The sequence below is a fragment of the Tauraco erythrolophus genome, chromosome 13 (assembly GCF_009769465.1).
Source record: "Tauraco erythrolophus isolate bTauEry1 chromosome 13, bTauEry1.pri, whole genome shotgun sequence".
Taxonomy (NCBI): Eukaryota; Metazoa; Chordata; class Aves; order Musophagiformes; family Musophagidae; genus Tauraco; species Tauraco erythrolophus.
Window position 1 is genome coordinate 22,038,963 of NC_141477.1, and position 17,262 is coordinate 22,056,224.

The window sequence follows — 17,262 nt, forward strand, 5'->3', positions numbered from 1 at the left end:
TAAAAGGCTCTGGGATTTTTTTTTTTTACATAAACTTAAAAAAACCCAAATCTGAAACTCCCCGAAAAGCCTCACCACCACAACAGAACCCTCCACTGTGTAACACAGAGTGTTAGCTTCATCTAGTACCATGTTTCCTACTTCATTAAAATAACTGCCAGGTTAAAAAAAATCCTTTCTGCAGTAGTTTCTGTGTCTGTAGAGTAATCTGCTAGGAAACTCAAATGACTTTCGTATTTAATTACAGCAGGCAAGATTCAAAATGGATGTGACTGGGAACGTTTCTGTTGAAATCAGTAGAGTGGTGGCTACAAAGAACTCAGTTTGCCCCCTGTTTTATTCTCCCTACCTGTAAGAAGCTGAAGCTCAAGCCTTAGTGTTATGTCAAAACAAACTGTGATGTGGACAATCCTTCATGTTTTTTCCACTTAGGAAGCTTTTGTCTTTTTATAGGAAATTTGTTTCCACGGATGAGTGGGGAACAATGCATTGTTTGTTAAAATGAAGTTTTTTGGAAGGGAGTGGGCTTAAAAGGAAGGAAATGTGGTTTAGATTTAAGTTGCTTTTGAAATTTCTTCCTCTTCTTTTTCCTCATCCCCCCACAAAACAACATCCAAACAACCAGAAGTCCTCAAACTGATGTTTCACCACATGTCTTTAAAATATTTGGTATGATCTGGAGAGTCAGAGAGAAAAACTGTCATTTTGAAATCACTCTCCTGGTTATCCTTTCTTTCCCTTCCCTCTCTGGAGTGGTCTCCCTTGAAACACGCAGCTTTTGTCTCAGCTTTTCTAGCTCGTGTTTGGCAGGGGTTTATCTACTCTGTGTCACTGGTGTGTGTAAAGTAATTTAAGCTTCAATTTACCCATGTGCTTAAGCATTTTGCTGGATGAGGTCCTTGCGTCGTCTGATCCCTGGGTTGATCATTCACAGGCTTGCTCTGGAAGGACGAATGCTAAGGGGGGTGGGTGAGGGTGGAGATCCCAGGGGGAACTCGAGGCAGGAATAAAATTTAATTTTTAATTGGCTAGATGTAGAGCGGACAGTCGGCTGGAAATCTCTCTTTGTCTCCCCTTCCTTAGAGATTCTCTGACACACTGCTACTACGTGGCAAGTCTCTGTGCTGCTGGACCAGGAGTGCCTGACGCTGGCTGTCATGGCTGATCCCGGCGCAGAAGAACACGCGTCCCAAGCTAACGAACTCTGCTGCGAGTGTGGTCAGTTCCACCTCTTGCTGGACAACCATCTCTACAACTTCCAGGACGAAGTGGACGATGAACTTATCTGCCATATCTGCCTTCAGCCTTTGCTCCAGCCTATGGACACTCCCTGTGGACACACGTACTGTTTCAAGTGCCTTGAAAACTTCATGCAGGAGTATAACTTTTGTCCTATGGATCGGAAAAAGCTCTCTTTCCAGCAGTGCCACAAATCCAGCCTTCTAGTACGGAACCTGTTGGATAAGCTGATTGTCTTCTGTCCTTTCAAGGCAGAGTGTCAGCAGACAATGCAGCGATGTGAGCTAGAAGCTCATCTGCAGAACAGGTGTGTTCCCATTTACCTTCTCTTATTGCTCCTTGTGTAATGCCATCTGTCTGTTGTGCTGCTGACCACTGAGATCCATTCTCAGAACAGTTCTTAAACTGGGTCAGGATGGGACACCTGAGATGACAGAGGGTGAGGCCAGAGAGGTGGGTGGGTGAAGACAGTGTAATATTAGGGAGGCCAGCTCACGTGTGCTGCAGAGGCGAAGGGTGAGGTGCTCTCCTGCTTGCATGCAAGGTGTCGGCAGAAACAAAACCTATCAGATGTATACAACTCTGTGCATCCTGATTTGGGGCACCCGACTCTGAAAATTATCCTAAACATGCTGATTCTTGTTTCACTTGCACAGAGGAGAAAGGTACAAAGTCAAGGCTCTGGAAGCAAGGGATCGTGCAGTGTTGCTAGTTTAATTGGTCCAATTAAGATGTGCAATACCTAAGTCTCTGATCCAAATAATGTCAGTCCCTCCAAGCTGCACATTATGCAGTTGCTGAATCACCTACTTATAATTCCATTATTTTTTCTTGTTCTTTTGCTGAGAAAGAGAAGCACATGAAAAATACTATTTTTTTTTCTTCCCCCCCTACTTATGCAGAGGAAGGGAAACTTTTTTTCCTTCTCAGCAGAAACATGTTTTGCTGCTTCCACTGCTGGCTGAGCTGGTGGCAGGCAGAATATTGTAGCTTTAAAAGAAGTGCAAGTGACAAAAAGCTGTCGCTGTACTTGAAGAACACTTCTTCCTGCCTAGTTAATGATTGCAGGACAGGGAGCTAAGTACAAGCCCTGCTGCAGGCGGAAGCAGACCTTCATTGGCAGCGTATGTTTTGTCAGTGGGCAATGAGAAATGCAACAAGCTTGTTTCCCTTCAGCGGTGTTGTAGCTTTTTGTAGCAATGTCATATTTTAAAAACAGATCAACCAGTGTGCAGGAAACAGCTATGCTTAGGATACTTCTGCAGTTCCAGCCAAGGATGTGTCCTTGTGGTTCTTGCCTGTCTTTGGTACTCACGAGCTGAGAGCTTGTGTTAGAGCCAAGGGAAGTGATGGAAGATGCTCATGTGCCCTTTTCCCTCAATCCTTGGAGGTTTATAATCTCCTTTTTCTTGAACTAACTCTGTACTGCTTGTTATGAGGCAGGGCTGAGTGCTTAGACTGCAGGGACAGGGCTGCCCAGCTGGGCAGCTATTGTGTAGCTGCGGCCATGGTCCACACCAGGGCTGGGCCTTCCTCTCTGTTCCGTAAATCCATGCTGGTATCAGTAAACTTCTGTCACTCGTTAATCCCTTTGGCACAGGAGTTGAACACAGAAGAGGGACGCACCCTTGAACGTTTACACTGGAGACCTATCTGGAAACTGTATCATTCTCTTATACACCTCATAGTTTTTTGTGTCTTCCTTGGGTAGAAGGTGCTCTAGAAATCAAGGCCATTTCACCTGGGCTGTGAGCATAGGTAGGCTGAGAAAAAATGAGAAAAAAATTACACAGGGATTTGAGTGTTCCTGGTTTTTAGTTTTAAGTGAGATTAACTGATAGCAGGAGCCTTAAGGAAATAAGAAGCATCTGGCAGCTTTTTTTTCATGGGGGATGTTTCTGCCTTTTGCAAAATGAATTTGTTTCTTGGCACCTTAAGAGGCAGATGTGCACAAGTGGATCAGTTGGCTTCTGTCTTTAAGTTTCAAGGTCATCTTACTGCTTGGAGAATAAATGACTAGGAATAAACCAGAGGAAGTAATACTGGGATGGGACTAGTTTAGCCAGAATGTAAATAGTGGAGTTTAATTTGAAAAGTGACTTTGGTGAACACGCAATACTACTCATGCCTCTGAAAGTGATGCTTTTGCATTCATCACCCTCCCCACCTGCCACCTTTTTTATGAGTGCTCTTGATACAAGCTTGTTTTTCCTCACTCATTTTTGCTGAGATGGGCTGGCGGTGGTGTAGCTGCATACAGAACGCGTTTTGTCAAATGTAGAATTACTTCTTGCACCTCTGTGAGGGGAGCAGTCAGTGGCATTATAGACTCTGAATTGTTCCTGTTCAAGTACAGCCGTCACCTGCGTGGACCAGAGGGGCAGGTCTCATTCAGCACAAAAAAAAAATAACCATGACTTGCTTGCTGCTCTTGCACATTGCTGGTTTGTGAAAAACAAAGCCTAATTCAAGGCTGAGCTTGAAACTTGAGCCACTTCTTTCGCATAAAGATACAGTTCATAGGAGTCTCTAAACAGTCAGAACTAAGTATTTTCTTAGATTTTAAAAGGTATTGTTTTCTTCATTGAGTGCTTGCCAGGTAAATATTTAGCAAGGGAGACTCCCATTCCCATTACATTATCCTTTTTAAAATAATTTGAATTAATAACTTTGAAAGTAATAAAATAACAAGCCTGCTCTTAAGCTGATACTAGTGCAAATAGAAGCTGAAGGTCAATAAAGAAGAGTAAATTTTAGCATCCGTGATAGAAGCTTTGCAGCTGATAAGATTTTGAACGTGCTTCTTCACGTACCTTTGTCAGTCCGAGCTCGCGCGTGCTAAGTTAACCAGACAGGTGAAGACCAGCCACTCAGTCACTGACAATCTCTCTCTAGGTGTCCTGGTTTCAAGAAATACAAATCTGAACTACAGCGGAAAAAGAATCCCAGTTGCAAAGGGAAGGAAGATCCCCCTACCAAGGTGGAGACAAACACGCCCAAGGATCCAGAGGTGCCGAGTGGAGGATCATCACTTGTGGCAGAAAGCTCTGCAGCTGCCGTGGTATCGCTAGGGACTGCAGAGCCTGGACTGGTTAATCCAGCTTTTGAGGAGACTGAAGAAGGTGAGAGTTTGATACAGAAATGTAATTACCTAATTACCTTTTATAATATAAAAATGAGGTAATTATCTCAGGTAATTCAATTTTTAAAGTGTCCCCAACATTCTTAGATATCTTCAATGCTCTTCAGCTGTTAGTAGACATGGGAGTAACCTCTTCACTCGTCCTTCAGCAGAAGGGAGATGCATTCATGTGCATCAGGTGTGGCAGGACCTGCTCACAAGCACAAAATTGTCTGTGCAGAACGATTCGGAGAATCTGTTAGACTGCAGTGAATATCTACAGTGTTCTGTGCAGAAACAAAGGCAGGCCCTGTCAACGTGAACATGGAGCAGCACGTAAAGCACTTGCAGAAGCCAAATAGTGATTAGGAAATGTTCCAGCTGCTTCTTAATCTTGTTAAGAAAGTTAAATATACGGTTTCCTGGAGTGGTCAGTACCTCCCTAATGGTGTGCAGCAAGTGTGTTTTTATAGCATAACTTAGTTTTTGGATTAACTGTCAGTTATGAAACCTTGACAGATAAAAGTAACCATCTCCGCTTCAGTATAAAACTGCTTGTCTCAACCCCTGTTAGAAGGCAGCAGTGTGGAAATCTCTGTGCCTTGTTTCAAAGTTAGTCTCAGTTTCCAAGTGTGCTGGAGCTGGCAACTGCTGAGCCTGTGCCAGAGTCAGTACACAGGTCAGTTTACTTTTCTGTTGGCTTTTGCCCAAAGCACTTGGGGACAGGTTTTGCATCTCTTGTGTGACAGCTGCAGTTCGCCCTGACAGGCAGTGCTCTTGGCTTCGCTAGAGTGTTGACCTGCCTAAATGTTGCAGTGCTGGTAGATTTAATGTGACTGCTAACAACAACAACTTTCATCTTCAAAGTGTCTGAGAAGCGTTGCTTAGTCCTCAGTATGCAGTAAATAGGTAAACAGTGCTCCTGTTTTACAGGGGAGATGGGAAAAGGGGAGGAAAGGAAATGAGAGGAGGGAAGTTGCAGTGAGCTGCCTGTGGTGAAGTCACTGCAATGGCAGAGCAGTAATTACAACCCAGTAGTCCCCTTTTCTCATGGCATTGTGGAATTTGGCAATTGTTACGTGCGTGCTTCTAGTAGGCCAGCTGTCACAGTAGAAAAATAAATCTCTAAATGGTAAGTGAAACATACTGAATGCCCTTTCATAAAACTCAAGAAGTAACAATGAAACAGTTTAAATTTCCCATAAGCTGGGAGAAGATGGGAGGCATTCTCGAGAAACTGTAGAGAAACAGGGGCTTTTAAAGTTCTTAGTCTGACCTATTCTTTCCTCTCCTAATTTCTGCTTTCCTTCCAGACGCTACTTTGAACACAACCTGCCAGTGTTACAAATCCTGTGGTGCTACGTGAAGGAAAATTCTATTAATGCGTTGTTTTTTCTCTTCAATCTCCCCAATCAGACCTTCCTCAGAGAACTAGTCTGGTGGCTGAAACGAACACCATCGAAATTCACCGAGAAGACCCAGAGGAAGAGCTGGGGATGAGGATAGTTGGGGGTAAAGACACTCCACTAGGAAATATTGTTGTTCAGGAAGTGCTGCGGGATTCTGTCATTGCTGCAGATGGAAGAATAGCACCTGGGGACCATATTCTTGAGGTATGTAAAGCCCTACTGGTAGTCCTGTTGCTTTTCTTGACTTGAGACAAGGGCTGATGGAGGACAGTTGCCTAGAAAAACTGGGAAATCTGCAGCTGAGGGTTTTAAAGCACTGATCAGACTGGTATGTCAGTAGCATCGTGTATCTGTTGGGACTGAGAAGCAGACTTTTGAGGTTCCTTCCAGTCAAACTCATACCTACCTTACATATGTGATAGCTTTTTGACATTTAGACCATTTGGATAAAGTAAAAAGGTTCCGATCTGATAAATTTCGACCAGTAACACCGTTTCTCTCCAAAGGTTTCCACTCTAGTTAGGAAGTCTTACAATTGCTTGCTCTACTATGTTGCTTAAGCTGTATATTCCCAATGGGCAGGTCCAAAGCTTAAGACCTTACGACTTGAAGCAAGCATCAGATATGTATGTGAGTAACAAAGAGCACCAACCTCATACCGTGCTGACCCACGGCCACACTTAGTTTCCAGATTAATCGTGCTGCGTGGCAGTGGGCTAAGCAAGGCAACAGAAGCTGGTGTGCAGCAGCAAAGCCTACATGCAGCCAGAACTGTTAGCACCGCCCGGCTACGGCTGCCCGGTGGTTTGACGAGCCATAAAGACCTAATTGTCCAGTTGGACTGTGGACTCCAGGGAGGACTGGCAGCCCCACATGCACAAGCGGCCGACACGATCTCTGAGTTGGTTTCTTAGACCAACAGAGTAACTTGTGTTTTATTCAGTTGAATTGTAGATGTCTCAGTCTTGGCTGGGCTGTGAATAGTGCAGGTCCCCGCACTTAGTAGCCCTATTAACACCCTAAAAGGAGACTGCGCAGTCTTACGTGACAACAGACAAAGCTAAAAGTACCCTCTCAGAGTTACCTTGGTAAAAGCATGATGAGACTGCTGATTCCAGAAGCTTGTAGACTGTGGACCATCCTCAACTTAAAAGTGAAGATGAGTAGTCTCCAATTTGAGTCTTCTCCAAGTATGTTATGAATGCTGGAAGTTAAAGGGGAGCAGTTCTGCATTGCCATGGGATGGATGTAATGATTTTATATTTTGCAGTTTCAGATTTGTTAGTTATGTGAGTTGTCCTGTCTTGTCCCTCTCCTCAGCTACTCACCATCAATCATGGTCTAATTTCATCTGCTTTCTTCTGCATTCTTTTTTAGAAAAGTCTGCTCTCTAATGTGCATCAGAAGCAGCTGCTTCAGTCACAGCGTTGTGCAGGGAGTTGCACATCCTGTCTCCAACTTGGTGATGTTCTGCACTGCGGACAGTGCCTCAGCTGCGTGGGTTCTGATTAGTGACTCTGGTTTGTTTGTCTTTCTAGGTGAATGGCGTCAACATCAGCAGTGTGACTCACTGCCAAGCTGTCTCCTTCCTGCGCCACCCAGGTCCTGTTCTCCACCTCATGGTCCTGCAGGAGAAGGGCTTTTCCAGTAAGACTGCACAGCAGGATTCCACTTCTGCTACAAGTCGGGAAGTGATCCATGTTACCTTGATAAAGAGAGACCGATCAGAACCCTTGGGAATCAAACTGATCCGGAAGACAGATGAGGCTGGGATTTTTATTCTAGATCTGTTAGAGGGAGGTTTGGCAGCCAAAAATGGAAAGCTGAGTCGGAACGACAGAGTCCTGTCAATAAATGGCCAGGATTTGAGGCAAGGAACACCTGAGGCTGCTGCGCAGATAATCCAGGTAATTTGGGACATGGGGAGGTTGTGTGGCTAATGACTGTGCAGCTCTCTGTGTTGATGGCAGGGCTCTTGTTCTGACCCAGGGGCTAACAGAACACACTAGAGCTAACTGCATTCCCTGAAATATATCTTCGGGAAAGTGACTTCCCTGGGGATGTGTGGGAAGCACTGCTTCCAAATGAAGATAAACACGAAGAGTGGGAATGTGTTGTGAGTCATCTCTGACAAGTCTGAGGCGAGACGGTTGCTGATGGCAGCTTGGTTCCGCGGAGGCAATCGGGCCTCCTTTGTGATGTGGTGTTCGGAGCCTTCCTCGCAGAGAGAACACTCGTATGCACTGGCAAGGAGGGATGAGGAACAGCTGCTTGTGCTTCAAGCAGTGAAGCTAAGGATGGTTGCTGGGAGATGGGATAGGCTGGCAGCGCGGAACAGAACCCTTTGGCTGACTGGAACTGTGTCTCTGGGTCTTACCTGTGTTTGGGAAGGAAGTCCAGAAAACGATGTGAGACATCTCAGATGCTCTAAAATACTAAATGGGTAGAAGAGAGGTGGTTGTTCCATGTGCAATAAGAATGCACTACTGTTGCAGCATGCCACACCTTTTGGTGAAAGGAGTGGACAAAGAATTTTGGTTAAGGATTGCTGTGTGTGCAGCAGATATCACGTAGATCAGTTTAAATTCTTTATCTCCATAGGCGGTGACCTCCAGCTTCTGTTTTTATCTAAAGATCCTGACACAATACACCTCATCACATATTGTTTATATCCCGGAAAGCATGTGAGGTCAGCAGAGTGAGGGAGAGCCAGTTCTCTTCCTGGTAATCAGCAGAGGAGTCCAGTGGCATGGCAGGAAAGAAGAGAGTTCCAGTGCTGAGATCCCTTTTTGTGTTACATATGTGATTCCATTCTATGGCCTCTTAAAACCTTGTCTGCATCCCACAAGAGCTGCTGTATTTCTGTTGTAAGTTACAAACATAACTCTCATTTGAGGAACTCCTTCTCCATCCTGTTGAAGTCGGTATCCGGAGTCTCAGAACTGTCTTCAGTAGATTTGGGGATCAAATTCCTTTTGAAGTGATATCTGTGTAAAACTGACAGTCTTCCAAAAACTGTCTGTTTTTCTGAGGGCTAATTCAAATTCTTGGTTAAATGTAATTTTAATTTTGATTGCAAACCATTTGCAGAAAAGAGTCCTTCAACCTGTATCGTAAAGTACCATTTACAGATAGATGGACAGATCATATCTATCACAGCATATGGTGTGCACAGCCATATGTACTGTAGATAGTCTGCTACTCCTGGCTGAAGGGGAGGTCAAATCCCCATCTTAGGACACAATGTTTACGATATATTTTATGAAGATGTGGATGTGTGCTAAGTTGTCTGGAAAAAAATTGCTCAATCTCAAGTGATTTTGGAGGCAAGAGGCTTTTAAATTCTGTTTCAGAAAACAAAACCTTCCTGTACTAGTTTAAAAAGGGGAAAAAAAAAAACCCACATAACTCACAAACAAACAAAAACCCAAATCAAAGCAGTTGATGCAGTCCCTATTCTGAGGCCGGGGAGTTCACTGCTACCAGGGTGCCGTGGCACCAGGGAAACGGAGTCCATGTCACGAAGTGAGAGCAGCAACCGTGCTTCTCTCATCCGCTGCAGGAAATGCCCCGAGTGAGCACATGTGCCTTACCCCTGTGGAGTCCTTCACAAGAAGGTTTTGTCAAATTATCTGAAAGAACAAACCAATTCTAAGAGCAGTAACAATAGTGAATACTTTCCTTGTAGTTCTGCCAAGGCCAGACGTACAGCTGGTTACGTGTTCAACTGGCAGCAATCTTAGACAAAAGGTCAGGTCTTCAGGTACTCTGGGAAAAAAATAGGTGGGAGATGTTGAACGATAGACGTGGTACATAAGCTGGGAGGGAAAGAGCTTTTAACAAATTTCTCTACAATACAAGAAAAAGTATCCAGTACTTGTATCACAGTCATCCATCGTGTAGCTCAGCCAGTGTTCTAGCTCTGTTCATTTGCATCACAATACAGTATGCCATATTGGTTATTTGTATGAAGGGGAGGAATTAATCATCCCCTTCCACTTTCTCGTTTGGCATTTGTGGGGGAGGGAGGCATGAGTGAAGCCTGCCTCTGCTCCTCTTTCTTCTGACTAACATTTGCTAATTCCTTTTTACTTTTCACCATAGGATTCTGTGACTATTCACAAAAAATATTGCATCACCTTGCATAGCCCTGTTCAGACGCTTTGCAGAAACCAGTGCCAACCCTTCTCTCTTTCTGGGAAAATTACAGGGCCTGACGCTAATTTCTCATTATCTGTTTTATTTACACTCTTTGTTTCCCCTGGCAGACCACTGAATCAAGAGTGAACTTTGTCGTCCTGAGGCAGCCAGGCGTGCAACTGTTGGACCCAGTAGAAGATGGCAGCACATCAAACAGCAGCAGCAGCAGTAGCAATGGAGGAAGCCCAGTGCACCATCGGAGACGCCTAGACCAGAATCACTATAGACGAAAATCTAACTACCAGAAGGTAAGTTTTGTAAGTAACAGCAAAAGTGCTGGCTGTTCTTGTTCTAGCAGATCTGCTACGTTTGCTCTGTGATGATGATTTACCATGCCAGACTGACCAGTAGCTCTGTTTCTTCTTGAGCTAGTGAAAAGCCACAGGTTTGTGGTTTTTGGTACTGGACAACTGTACATTTGCCATCTACTGGGAAACACAGTTTTTTAGAGGAAAAACATGTCAAAATTTCTTCAAATGTCTCTAATGTTGATACAGAACCAGTGTTTAATCCTGTCTTGTCTGGAAAGGGCAATGGGAAATTTACCATCCATGAGACATCTGGGACTTGCTTCTCAATATCCATCAAGCGTTCAGGGTATTGCACGATGACACTAAGTTATGCTTCTGGTTTGGAGCTAGAGGACTTTATGGTACAGAAGTAGAAACTACACAAATTCCCCTGTAGTGCTGCTGCGACATCAGTGTTGTCGGCCATCCATTGCACACTAGAAGAAGCAGTATGAGCAGGAGGAGAGTTGCCAGTCTGTTGTACCAAGAGAGATTTGCTCTACGTTTAGAAGTTCCATCTGAGTGAGAAAATGTGCTAATGTGATTAGACTTCTGTGTTTAAATGCCTCTGGAGTTTAGTAGGTAGCTGCCAGAAATGGCTGGAATGTGGCTCCTTGATTTAAATCCTAGAGTATCATTTACATATTGTTTCTAGAGTATATGCTCTAATGTGTGCTTTCACTGCAACCTAAACATTTAGTAGTAGTCAGAGAGAGGTTGATTGCTCGATACGAGTGGCCTTGAAATGAATTTGTAGCTTGTTCCTCAGTGCAAAATTGTTCTCCTCAGAGTGAACGTCTGTCTACAGCAAAAGAATGTGGCATCATTAGGAGACCAGTGTCTCAGTCCTAGTGGTATCATTTTGGAAATACAGTGTAGTATTTCTACCCTGTGCGAGTACGTGAAAAGCTGACGTTGCCGTCCAGCAACATTGCTGAAATGTTCCAGACTAAAGATACAAAATGTTGTGTTATTTTCTTACAGATATGGGCTTCTCAGGTTAATTGCATTAATGAAGCCGCATTTTGTACTGTCATCCCTTTGTAGGATTTACCTCAGGGATATATAAGTCACGAAAAGACAGTTGCAATAAAAAAGGAACCAAAGGAGTCTTTAGGAATAACAATTGGAGGCGGAAGGGATAACAAAAACAAGCTCCCTATATACGTAACGAGTGTGCAGCCCATCGGATGCCTCTTCAGGGACGGCAGAATCAAGCGAGGTAAGGAGGCTCTCAGACACTTTTAGGAACTGTTTTCTTTTTAGTAAGAGTTGGACTTGGACACTGAAGTGAGGCTGGAACAGAGTTCCACATGAGACCTTGAGGCAGAAACCGGCTTCCTAGCGAAAACTCTGTAATGATCCTTTTATTTAATCTGCAGGAGATGTACTTTTGAGCATAAATGGCATTGATTTGACTCACCTGAACTACTACGAAGCTGTCTCAGCACTGAAATCTAATGCAGCTTCCCACTCAGTCGTACTGAAAGCCTTGGAAATCCTTCCATTGAACTCAGCAGAGCCATCTCTGGACATCAAGGAGCAAGGATTCAGCTGGTCTCCCCTCTGGATCACATGGCTCGGATTGCCTAGGTATGTTTGTTCAGTGACTGTACAGAGACCTGTTCAATCACAGAGCTGACTTTCACTCAAGCACTGAAATTGCTTTGGTGGTTGACCTCGCAGCGTTACTGGTATTCTCATTTAGCTCCCAGGCAGTGGGAAGCTGTGTTTGTCAATGAGATCACAGTGTAATGGATGCATAAGAAACTTCCACTGCTTTTTGTGGTGTGACCTGTTGTTCCTCCACTTCTCTTCAGAAGTTCCTGAAAACCTTTTTTGCTAAGAGAACTGACACACAAAACGAGAAATATAGATTCTGGCATTTGAGGTGCTGGGCTGACATATAGTCAACATAGATACAGTCTCTGCTGAAGAATAATTAACTGAAATCACTTTCTGGCTCTTCCTGCATCGCATAACAGAAGCCAACAGATACTTGTGCTGTTTCATAGTTTCTAGTCTCATTGTCTTAGTTAGGGGCAGGTATTCTTTCAGTCTGATTCTTTTTGGCTGTTGTAATTGTGTCATCTTTAGCAAGAAGCAGAAATTATTCTGAATAGTTGAGTTTTTCTGCTGCAAAGCTTTGGACCGTAGACTTAGCACAGATTTTAGCAGTAACATGGTAAGTTCCAGGCAACAGGGTTGGGGCTTTGAAAGCTTGAAAATCTCTCTCTCTTTCCTGGAGAGGCGAACCTCTGGTTTGCTCGCTTTTGCATTTTGTCAAAATACATTCATCTGCGAAAGGCAGAGCCTGTTGTCTTTCCAGCTGACTGGAGGAGGATCGTGCAGGAGACGCAGGTGGAACAGTAAAGCCAAGCCCTTCTGTGGGAAGCTCAGATTTACAGCCTTCTTTCTTGGGGCACCTGAAAGAAGAAAGACTAACAAAGCCTCTGCTATGTTACCCTTGTGTTACTTAGCAGCCTGTGAATGCTAAACAAACAGCCCAAGGAAGGTAGCTTTTGTGTCTCGAGTGACTGTAGCTTGGCTCTCACTCAGCACTGTCCTACCAGTTTCCTCTGCTCTCCCAGGGAATCAGCCTGCCTGTTCTGTGCAGGCCTAGCATGGGCTAGCCCAAGCTGCACCTGGATAGCCCAAACCTGAGTGCACACCCTCAGATGCTGGCTGGTGTTTGTTCCTCACGAGTGCTCCTGCAGTGAAGTACAGCAAGGCAAAACCTGGCTCTGCTTTCTGCTTTCTTCCTTTTCCAGTTTATTTGGATGTCTGGTGGCTTGCAGCTTCGCCACACTTTCTGCTGCAGGGACTGGAGCCCACTCTTCGCTCATTGGTCACCTGCCTTCATTTCAAGAGCATCCTGACGTTACCTGCCATTTAATACACTGCTTGAAATTCTTTTGCTGCTGTATTAATGTTGGCCCCTCCTTCATTTAACTGTTACTGCACTTTTGCTTCTGAAGCGGAGGAGCAATGATTTTAGATGCTCTTTCTGCTCTTCAGTCTTCCTTTCTCACTCTGACCTGAATTCAGGCATCTGAGTTTGTCTGCTGTTCTTCTGTGGGAGTGAGGGTGGTTAGGAGGCTCAAAGCAAGGTTTTGTCATTTCAGGATCTGACAAAATCTTCCTCCTTGTTTCCAGTAGTAAAAATGGCTGTAATTCTTGTGCTTCCTCACTCGTTTTGCCATCTGCTCACAGTAAGACCTGGTAGCAACTAGCCATTCGTCCATTGAATGAATATTTCCCTAAAGCCACTGAGAATCTGCCTTTAATTATTGCTTGAAAATCCATAAACGGAAATGGCACCCTTGTTTGTCACCTGAAAAATGTTCAGGTTGCCTCTACGCTAGCATTTCAGTTTGGCTCAGGAATGTGCTGTCGAAGTGAGAATCCCAGTTGTCCTCACGTGCTGTTTTTAGTTCCCATTGCAGAGAGATCTTGACCTGCACAGGCTGAGTTCCTTCTGCCCGAGACTAAACCCGAGGTGCTGCAGAGGAATGCCCACTGCACTCTGCCATGTGCATACCACACTAACGCCAGGTTACAGGAAATCTCTGCAATGTAGCAAAACTAGACCTTGTTTTCCTCAGCACCAGTTGTTTCACCTGGCAGCCCAAAGGGAACAGATCCCTGATGAAGTAGACACAGCCTCACCACGCTGAAACGTCTTGCAGTACAGCATGAAATTTTAAAGCTTATTGCTGATGGCATGTGTGATTTTGGGTTTGTTCAGTTATTTATTTCTTTTTTTTCCAGTTACTACTCCGATCCAGCAGAAACATCCTTTCCTCCTTAAAGGAAACCCATGTATTTCTTTCCAGTTTGAAGCTGAGCTTTATGCTGAAAGACTGGAGTCCAAGTTAGCGCTCAAGGCTGGAGAAGTTTATTTAGTCGTTGCACTTCGACCCCACCGTGTTTAATTCTAGCCTTGATTCTTGTGTCTGTGGCTTTGTTTTTGTCAAATGCTGTCTCTTGTTTCAGCACGCTTGGTGATGTGCTGTTTCTGAAACGTGGAGCCCCTGTAGCCCATCCTGCAGAACCTGGGTTATGTGCCAGGCTGGGGTTGAAGAAGGGCTGTAGGAGAGATGATGGCCCTGGTCCTGTGCCTTTCTTGGGACCCTGGGTAACAAGGAATAACATGAGCATCTTTGGTCACGTTCTTCGTGCAACAAATACAAACTGTGCTTCTAAGGCTACTTTCACATTGGGTTTGGTGTGTAAGCTTGGAGCATCTTCCACCTTTGACTGTGGCCAGTGCTGCACTCTTCCAGTGAAGATACAAACATCCCTGGAAGAGGGACAGTGTAGTAATATTTTCCCATCTCATCTCAGGCAGCTAGTATTGGCTGTACTGAACCAGGTGGCTGGTATCTTCTGTGCACTTTTTGTTGTGTAATACAACTGTGGGTAGCTCTACAGTCCTTGTAAACTTACTCTTTCTCCATTCTTTGCTTTGTTGTTAGTTGTTGGTGGTGAGTCTTCCAAAGTAATTGTATGCTACCGCTTACTGCTGCTGAATCATCATCACTGTTGGTCATCATCACAGAAGACAGCATAGGAACTTTGCTTGAATTCTTCATAGTATTATGTTAAATCAATACCAGATAGTATAGCACACCACCTCAGAATACTGGTTTGGAGGGGTATGGGTGCTAATTCATTGCACACTGAATCCTAAAGATGGTAGAAATACCAAGTTTGCAGATTGATTTATCTTTTATCTGTAAAAGCTTTGACTCTTGAAAATGGTAACCGTGCCCAGTGTGGCTTTCGGATAGTTCTCGGGGGGTGGAAAAGCAGTTTTTCCTCGAGGTTTATCTGAAGCCAGTCTCCATGAAGTCTGAGCTCTTTTTGCAACAACTGCTAGGTGCTCCCTGCCGTGGCCTCGCTGGCGCAGCACACTCCACTGGCTCCGAAAGGGCTGCAGAGCTGCAAACTCAGCAGGGTGTTTGTCACAATAAAACTTGCACCTTTACTTTCTGTAAAGGCTGAAGTTCTTCTCCTGCACTCGTTTTCCGTTATAGTAAATTAATGTTTCTCTTCCTAAAAAAACCTTTTTCATCTGGAAAACGAATTTCTAGCAAACAGCCTTTGCCAACTCTTAGAGAACGTGTCTAACGCCTGTATTTATGTTCAGTGCTGATGTGGTGCTCACCACTCTTGCTCTCTGAGCTACTTATTTGCACCAGCTGCTATGTGCGTTTCTCATAGCTGTGTTTTTACACTGGTGTGGTACCAGTAGGAGAAAACCATGGAGGCATCACGAAGCTAGAGCTGGGTCTTCCAGCATTTATGTGTAAAGAATTAATACAAAAGTAAATTACAGTTTGAAAGTCGATAATTGGATCTTTCTCCTAGTGAGAAGTTGGCTTTTGAAATCTGAAACTCATCTGCAAACTGCTCAAGCAAAGCCCTTGAGGCAACAACGTTTATTAGGAGAAGTTTAGCTGCTGGAATATCTCAGCAGGGTGATTAGCAGCAGTTTCACACAGAGTAGCTCTGGCAGCCCTGGGTGCCAGAATGTAACCTGTCCGTGAGCCAGAGCACACGGGATGCTGCCTGCACTCCTGCCACACCTTTTCAGACGCCTGATGAAGGCTGTGCCTGTCTCTGTGCCACAAACCCAAGGAGCAAGTGCTGTGAGGGCTTCCAGACCACATTCTTCGAGGCAGCCCTAGCCCTGCAGCTACCACAGGCTTCCTGAGAAGGCATGCTGGCATTCGAAAGCAGTGGCCTGTGCCTTCTCTCCGAGGAGTCCAATGTCTTAACTGTACACAGCAATCCTGGGAGGAGGGCCTGCAGGAAAGATCTTTCATGTTCTGGTTTGGTAGTGAGTAGAGGAGAGGCTGCCATACCTCACCTGTTTGCGTTCCACCAGTGATACACAGCTGCTGAATGCCTCCGTCGTACCAAGGGTGTAGTGTACAGATGGAATAAAAAAAGCTCCATCCTCACCACTTGCATGGGTGTAACTGCTGTTCATAAATTGGTTTTGTCACTACTACTGTGAATGTTCATTAGTAGAATTCATGCAGTTGTTAATGAATCTTTCAGGTCACAAACCTCTTCAGAGAATGGTAATTTTCTGTTAACTCTTCAACTAGCACTGACCATACTGAGAAAAGATTTCTAGAGGACCAGCATCTTTGGGTTTGAGAATTATCCCTGTAGCATGCCCTGCAAAGGGCTTGCCTCAAGTCCTTAAAATAGGAAAACAAATATGAATAGATTATGAAAGCTACGCTTTCCACGAGGGAAAACAAATTTCTGGCCAGGCAGCAGTTTTCCTTGAAACACACTCACAAGCTTTCTCTGTTTTTTCCATGCCTATCTTCACAGCTACCTTCACTGCTGTCAAGATATTGTCCTTAGTAAAGGTAACCTGGAAAGCTGGGGCTTCAGCATCGTTGGAGGCTTTGAGGAAAGCAAAGGAAACCAGCCCTTCTTCATCAAAACCATCGTGCCTGGGACCCCCGCCTTCCGAGACAGGAAACTCAAGTGCGTATGAGCTGCCCTGTGGTGTTTTTGTCAGAAATACTGTCAGTACTTATGTCGGCGTGTGCTGCTTTATGCAGGGGCTGTCTTTTACCCTTTAACCAGCTGAGCTAAAAGTTAATGACCTCTAATTCTCAGACACTCATTTGGGCAGTTAATGCTGTTACCAACGTTGTAACGAAGTCAGCTCTGTATTAATGAGCGTTTTGGTTTCTTTCTAAAGATTCAACTATAAAAGGGATTAACAGTTACATTTTAAAAGGCTGTAAAGGTTTTAATTGAGTAATTAGGTAAAAGTAGAAAGGGGAAGTTTGAGGTGAATCTTGGAGATTCCTGAGTATAAAGTCTCTGGATTTGGAAGAGTATCCTAATGGAAGCAACGAAAGCCATCCTGTGCAGGAGACTTAAATCGAGCTTTGCTGACCTGTTTGTTAGTAATCACAGCGAGTGGAAGAGTGGGCAGTGGAGCTGGAGGACCCCACAGAACTCTTGG

General features: G+C 44.5%; 1 protein-coding gene across 1 annotated transcript; it reads left to right on the plus strand.

The window, feature by feature from the left end:
* The first annotated feature begins 1,154 nt into the window (after positions 1 to 1,154).
* Positions 1,155 to 16,782, plus strand: LOC104377793 (ligand of Numb protein X 2). The gene is made up of 8 exons (XM_086619914.1): positions 1,155 to 1,546; positions 4,135 to 4,361; positions 5,777 to 5,973; positions 7,308 to 7,676; positions 10,038 to 10,217; positions 11,307 to 11,481; positions 11,642 to 11,852; positions 16,614 to 16,782. The coding sequence occupies exons 1-8, from the start codon at positions 1,158 to 1,160 to the stop codon at positions 16,780 to 16,782; spliced, it is 1,917 nt and encodes a 638-aa protein (XP_086476040.1). The 5' UTR covers positions 1,155 to 1,157.
* The last annotated feature ends 480 nt before the right edge of the window (positions 16,783 to 17,262 follow it).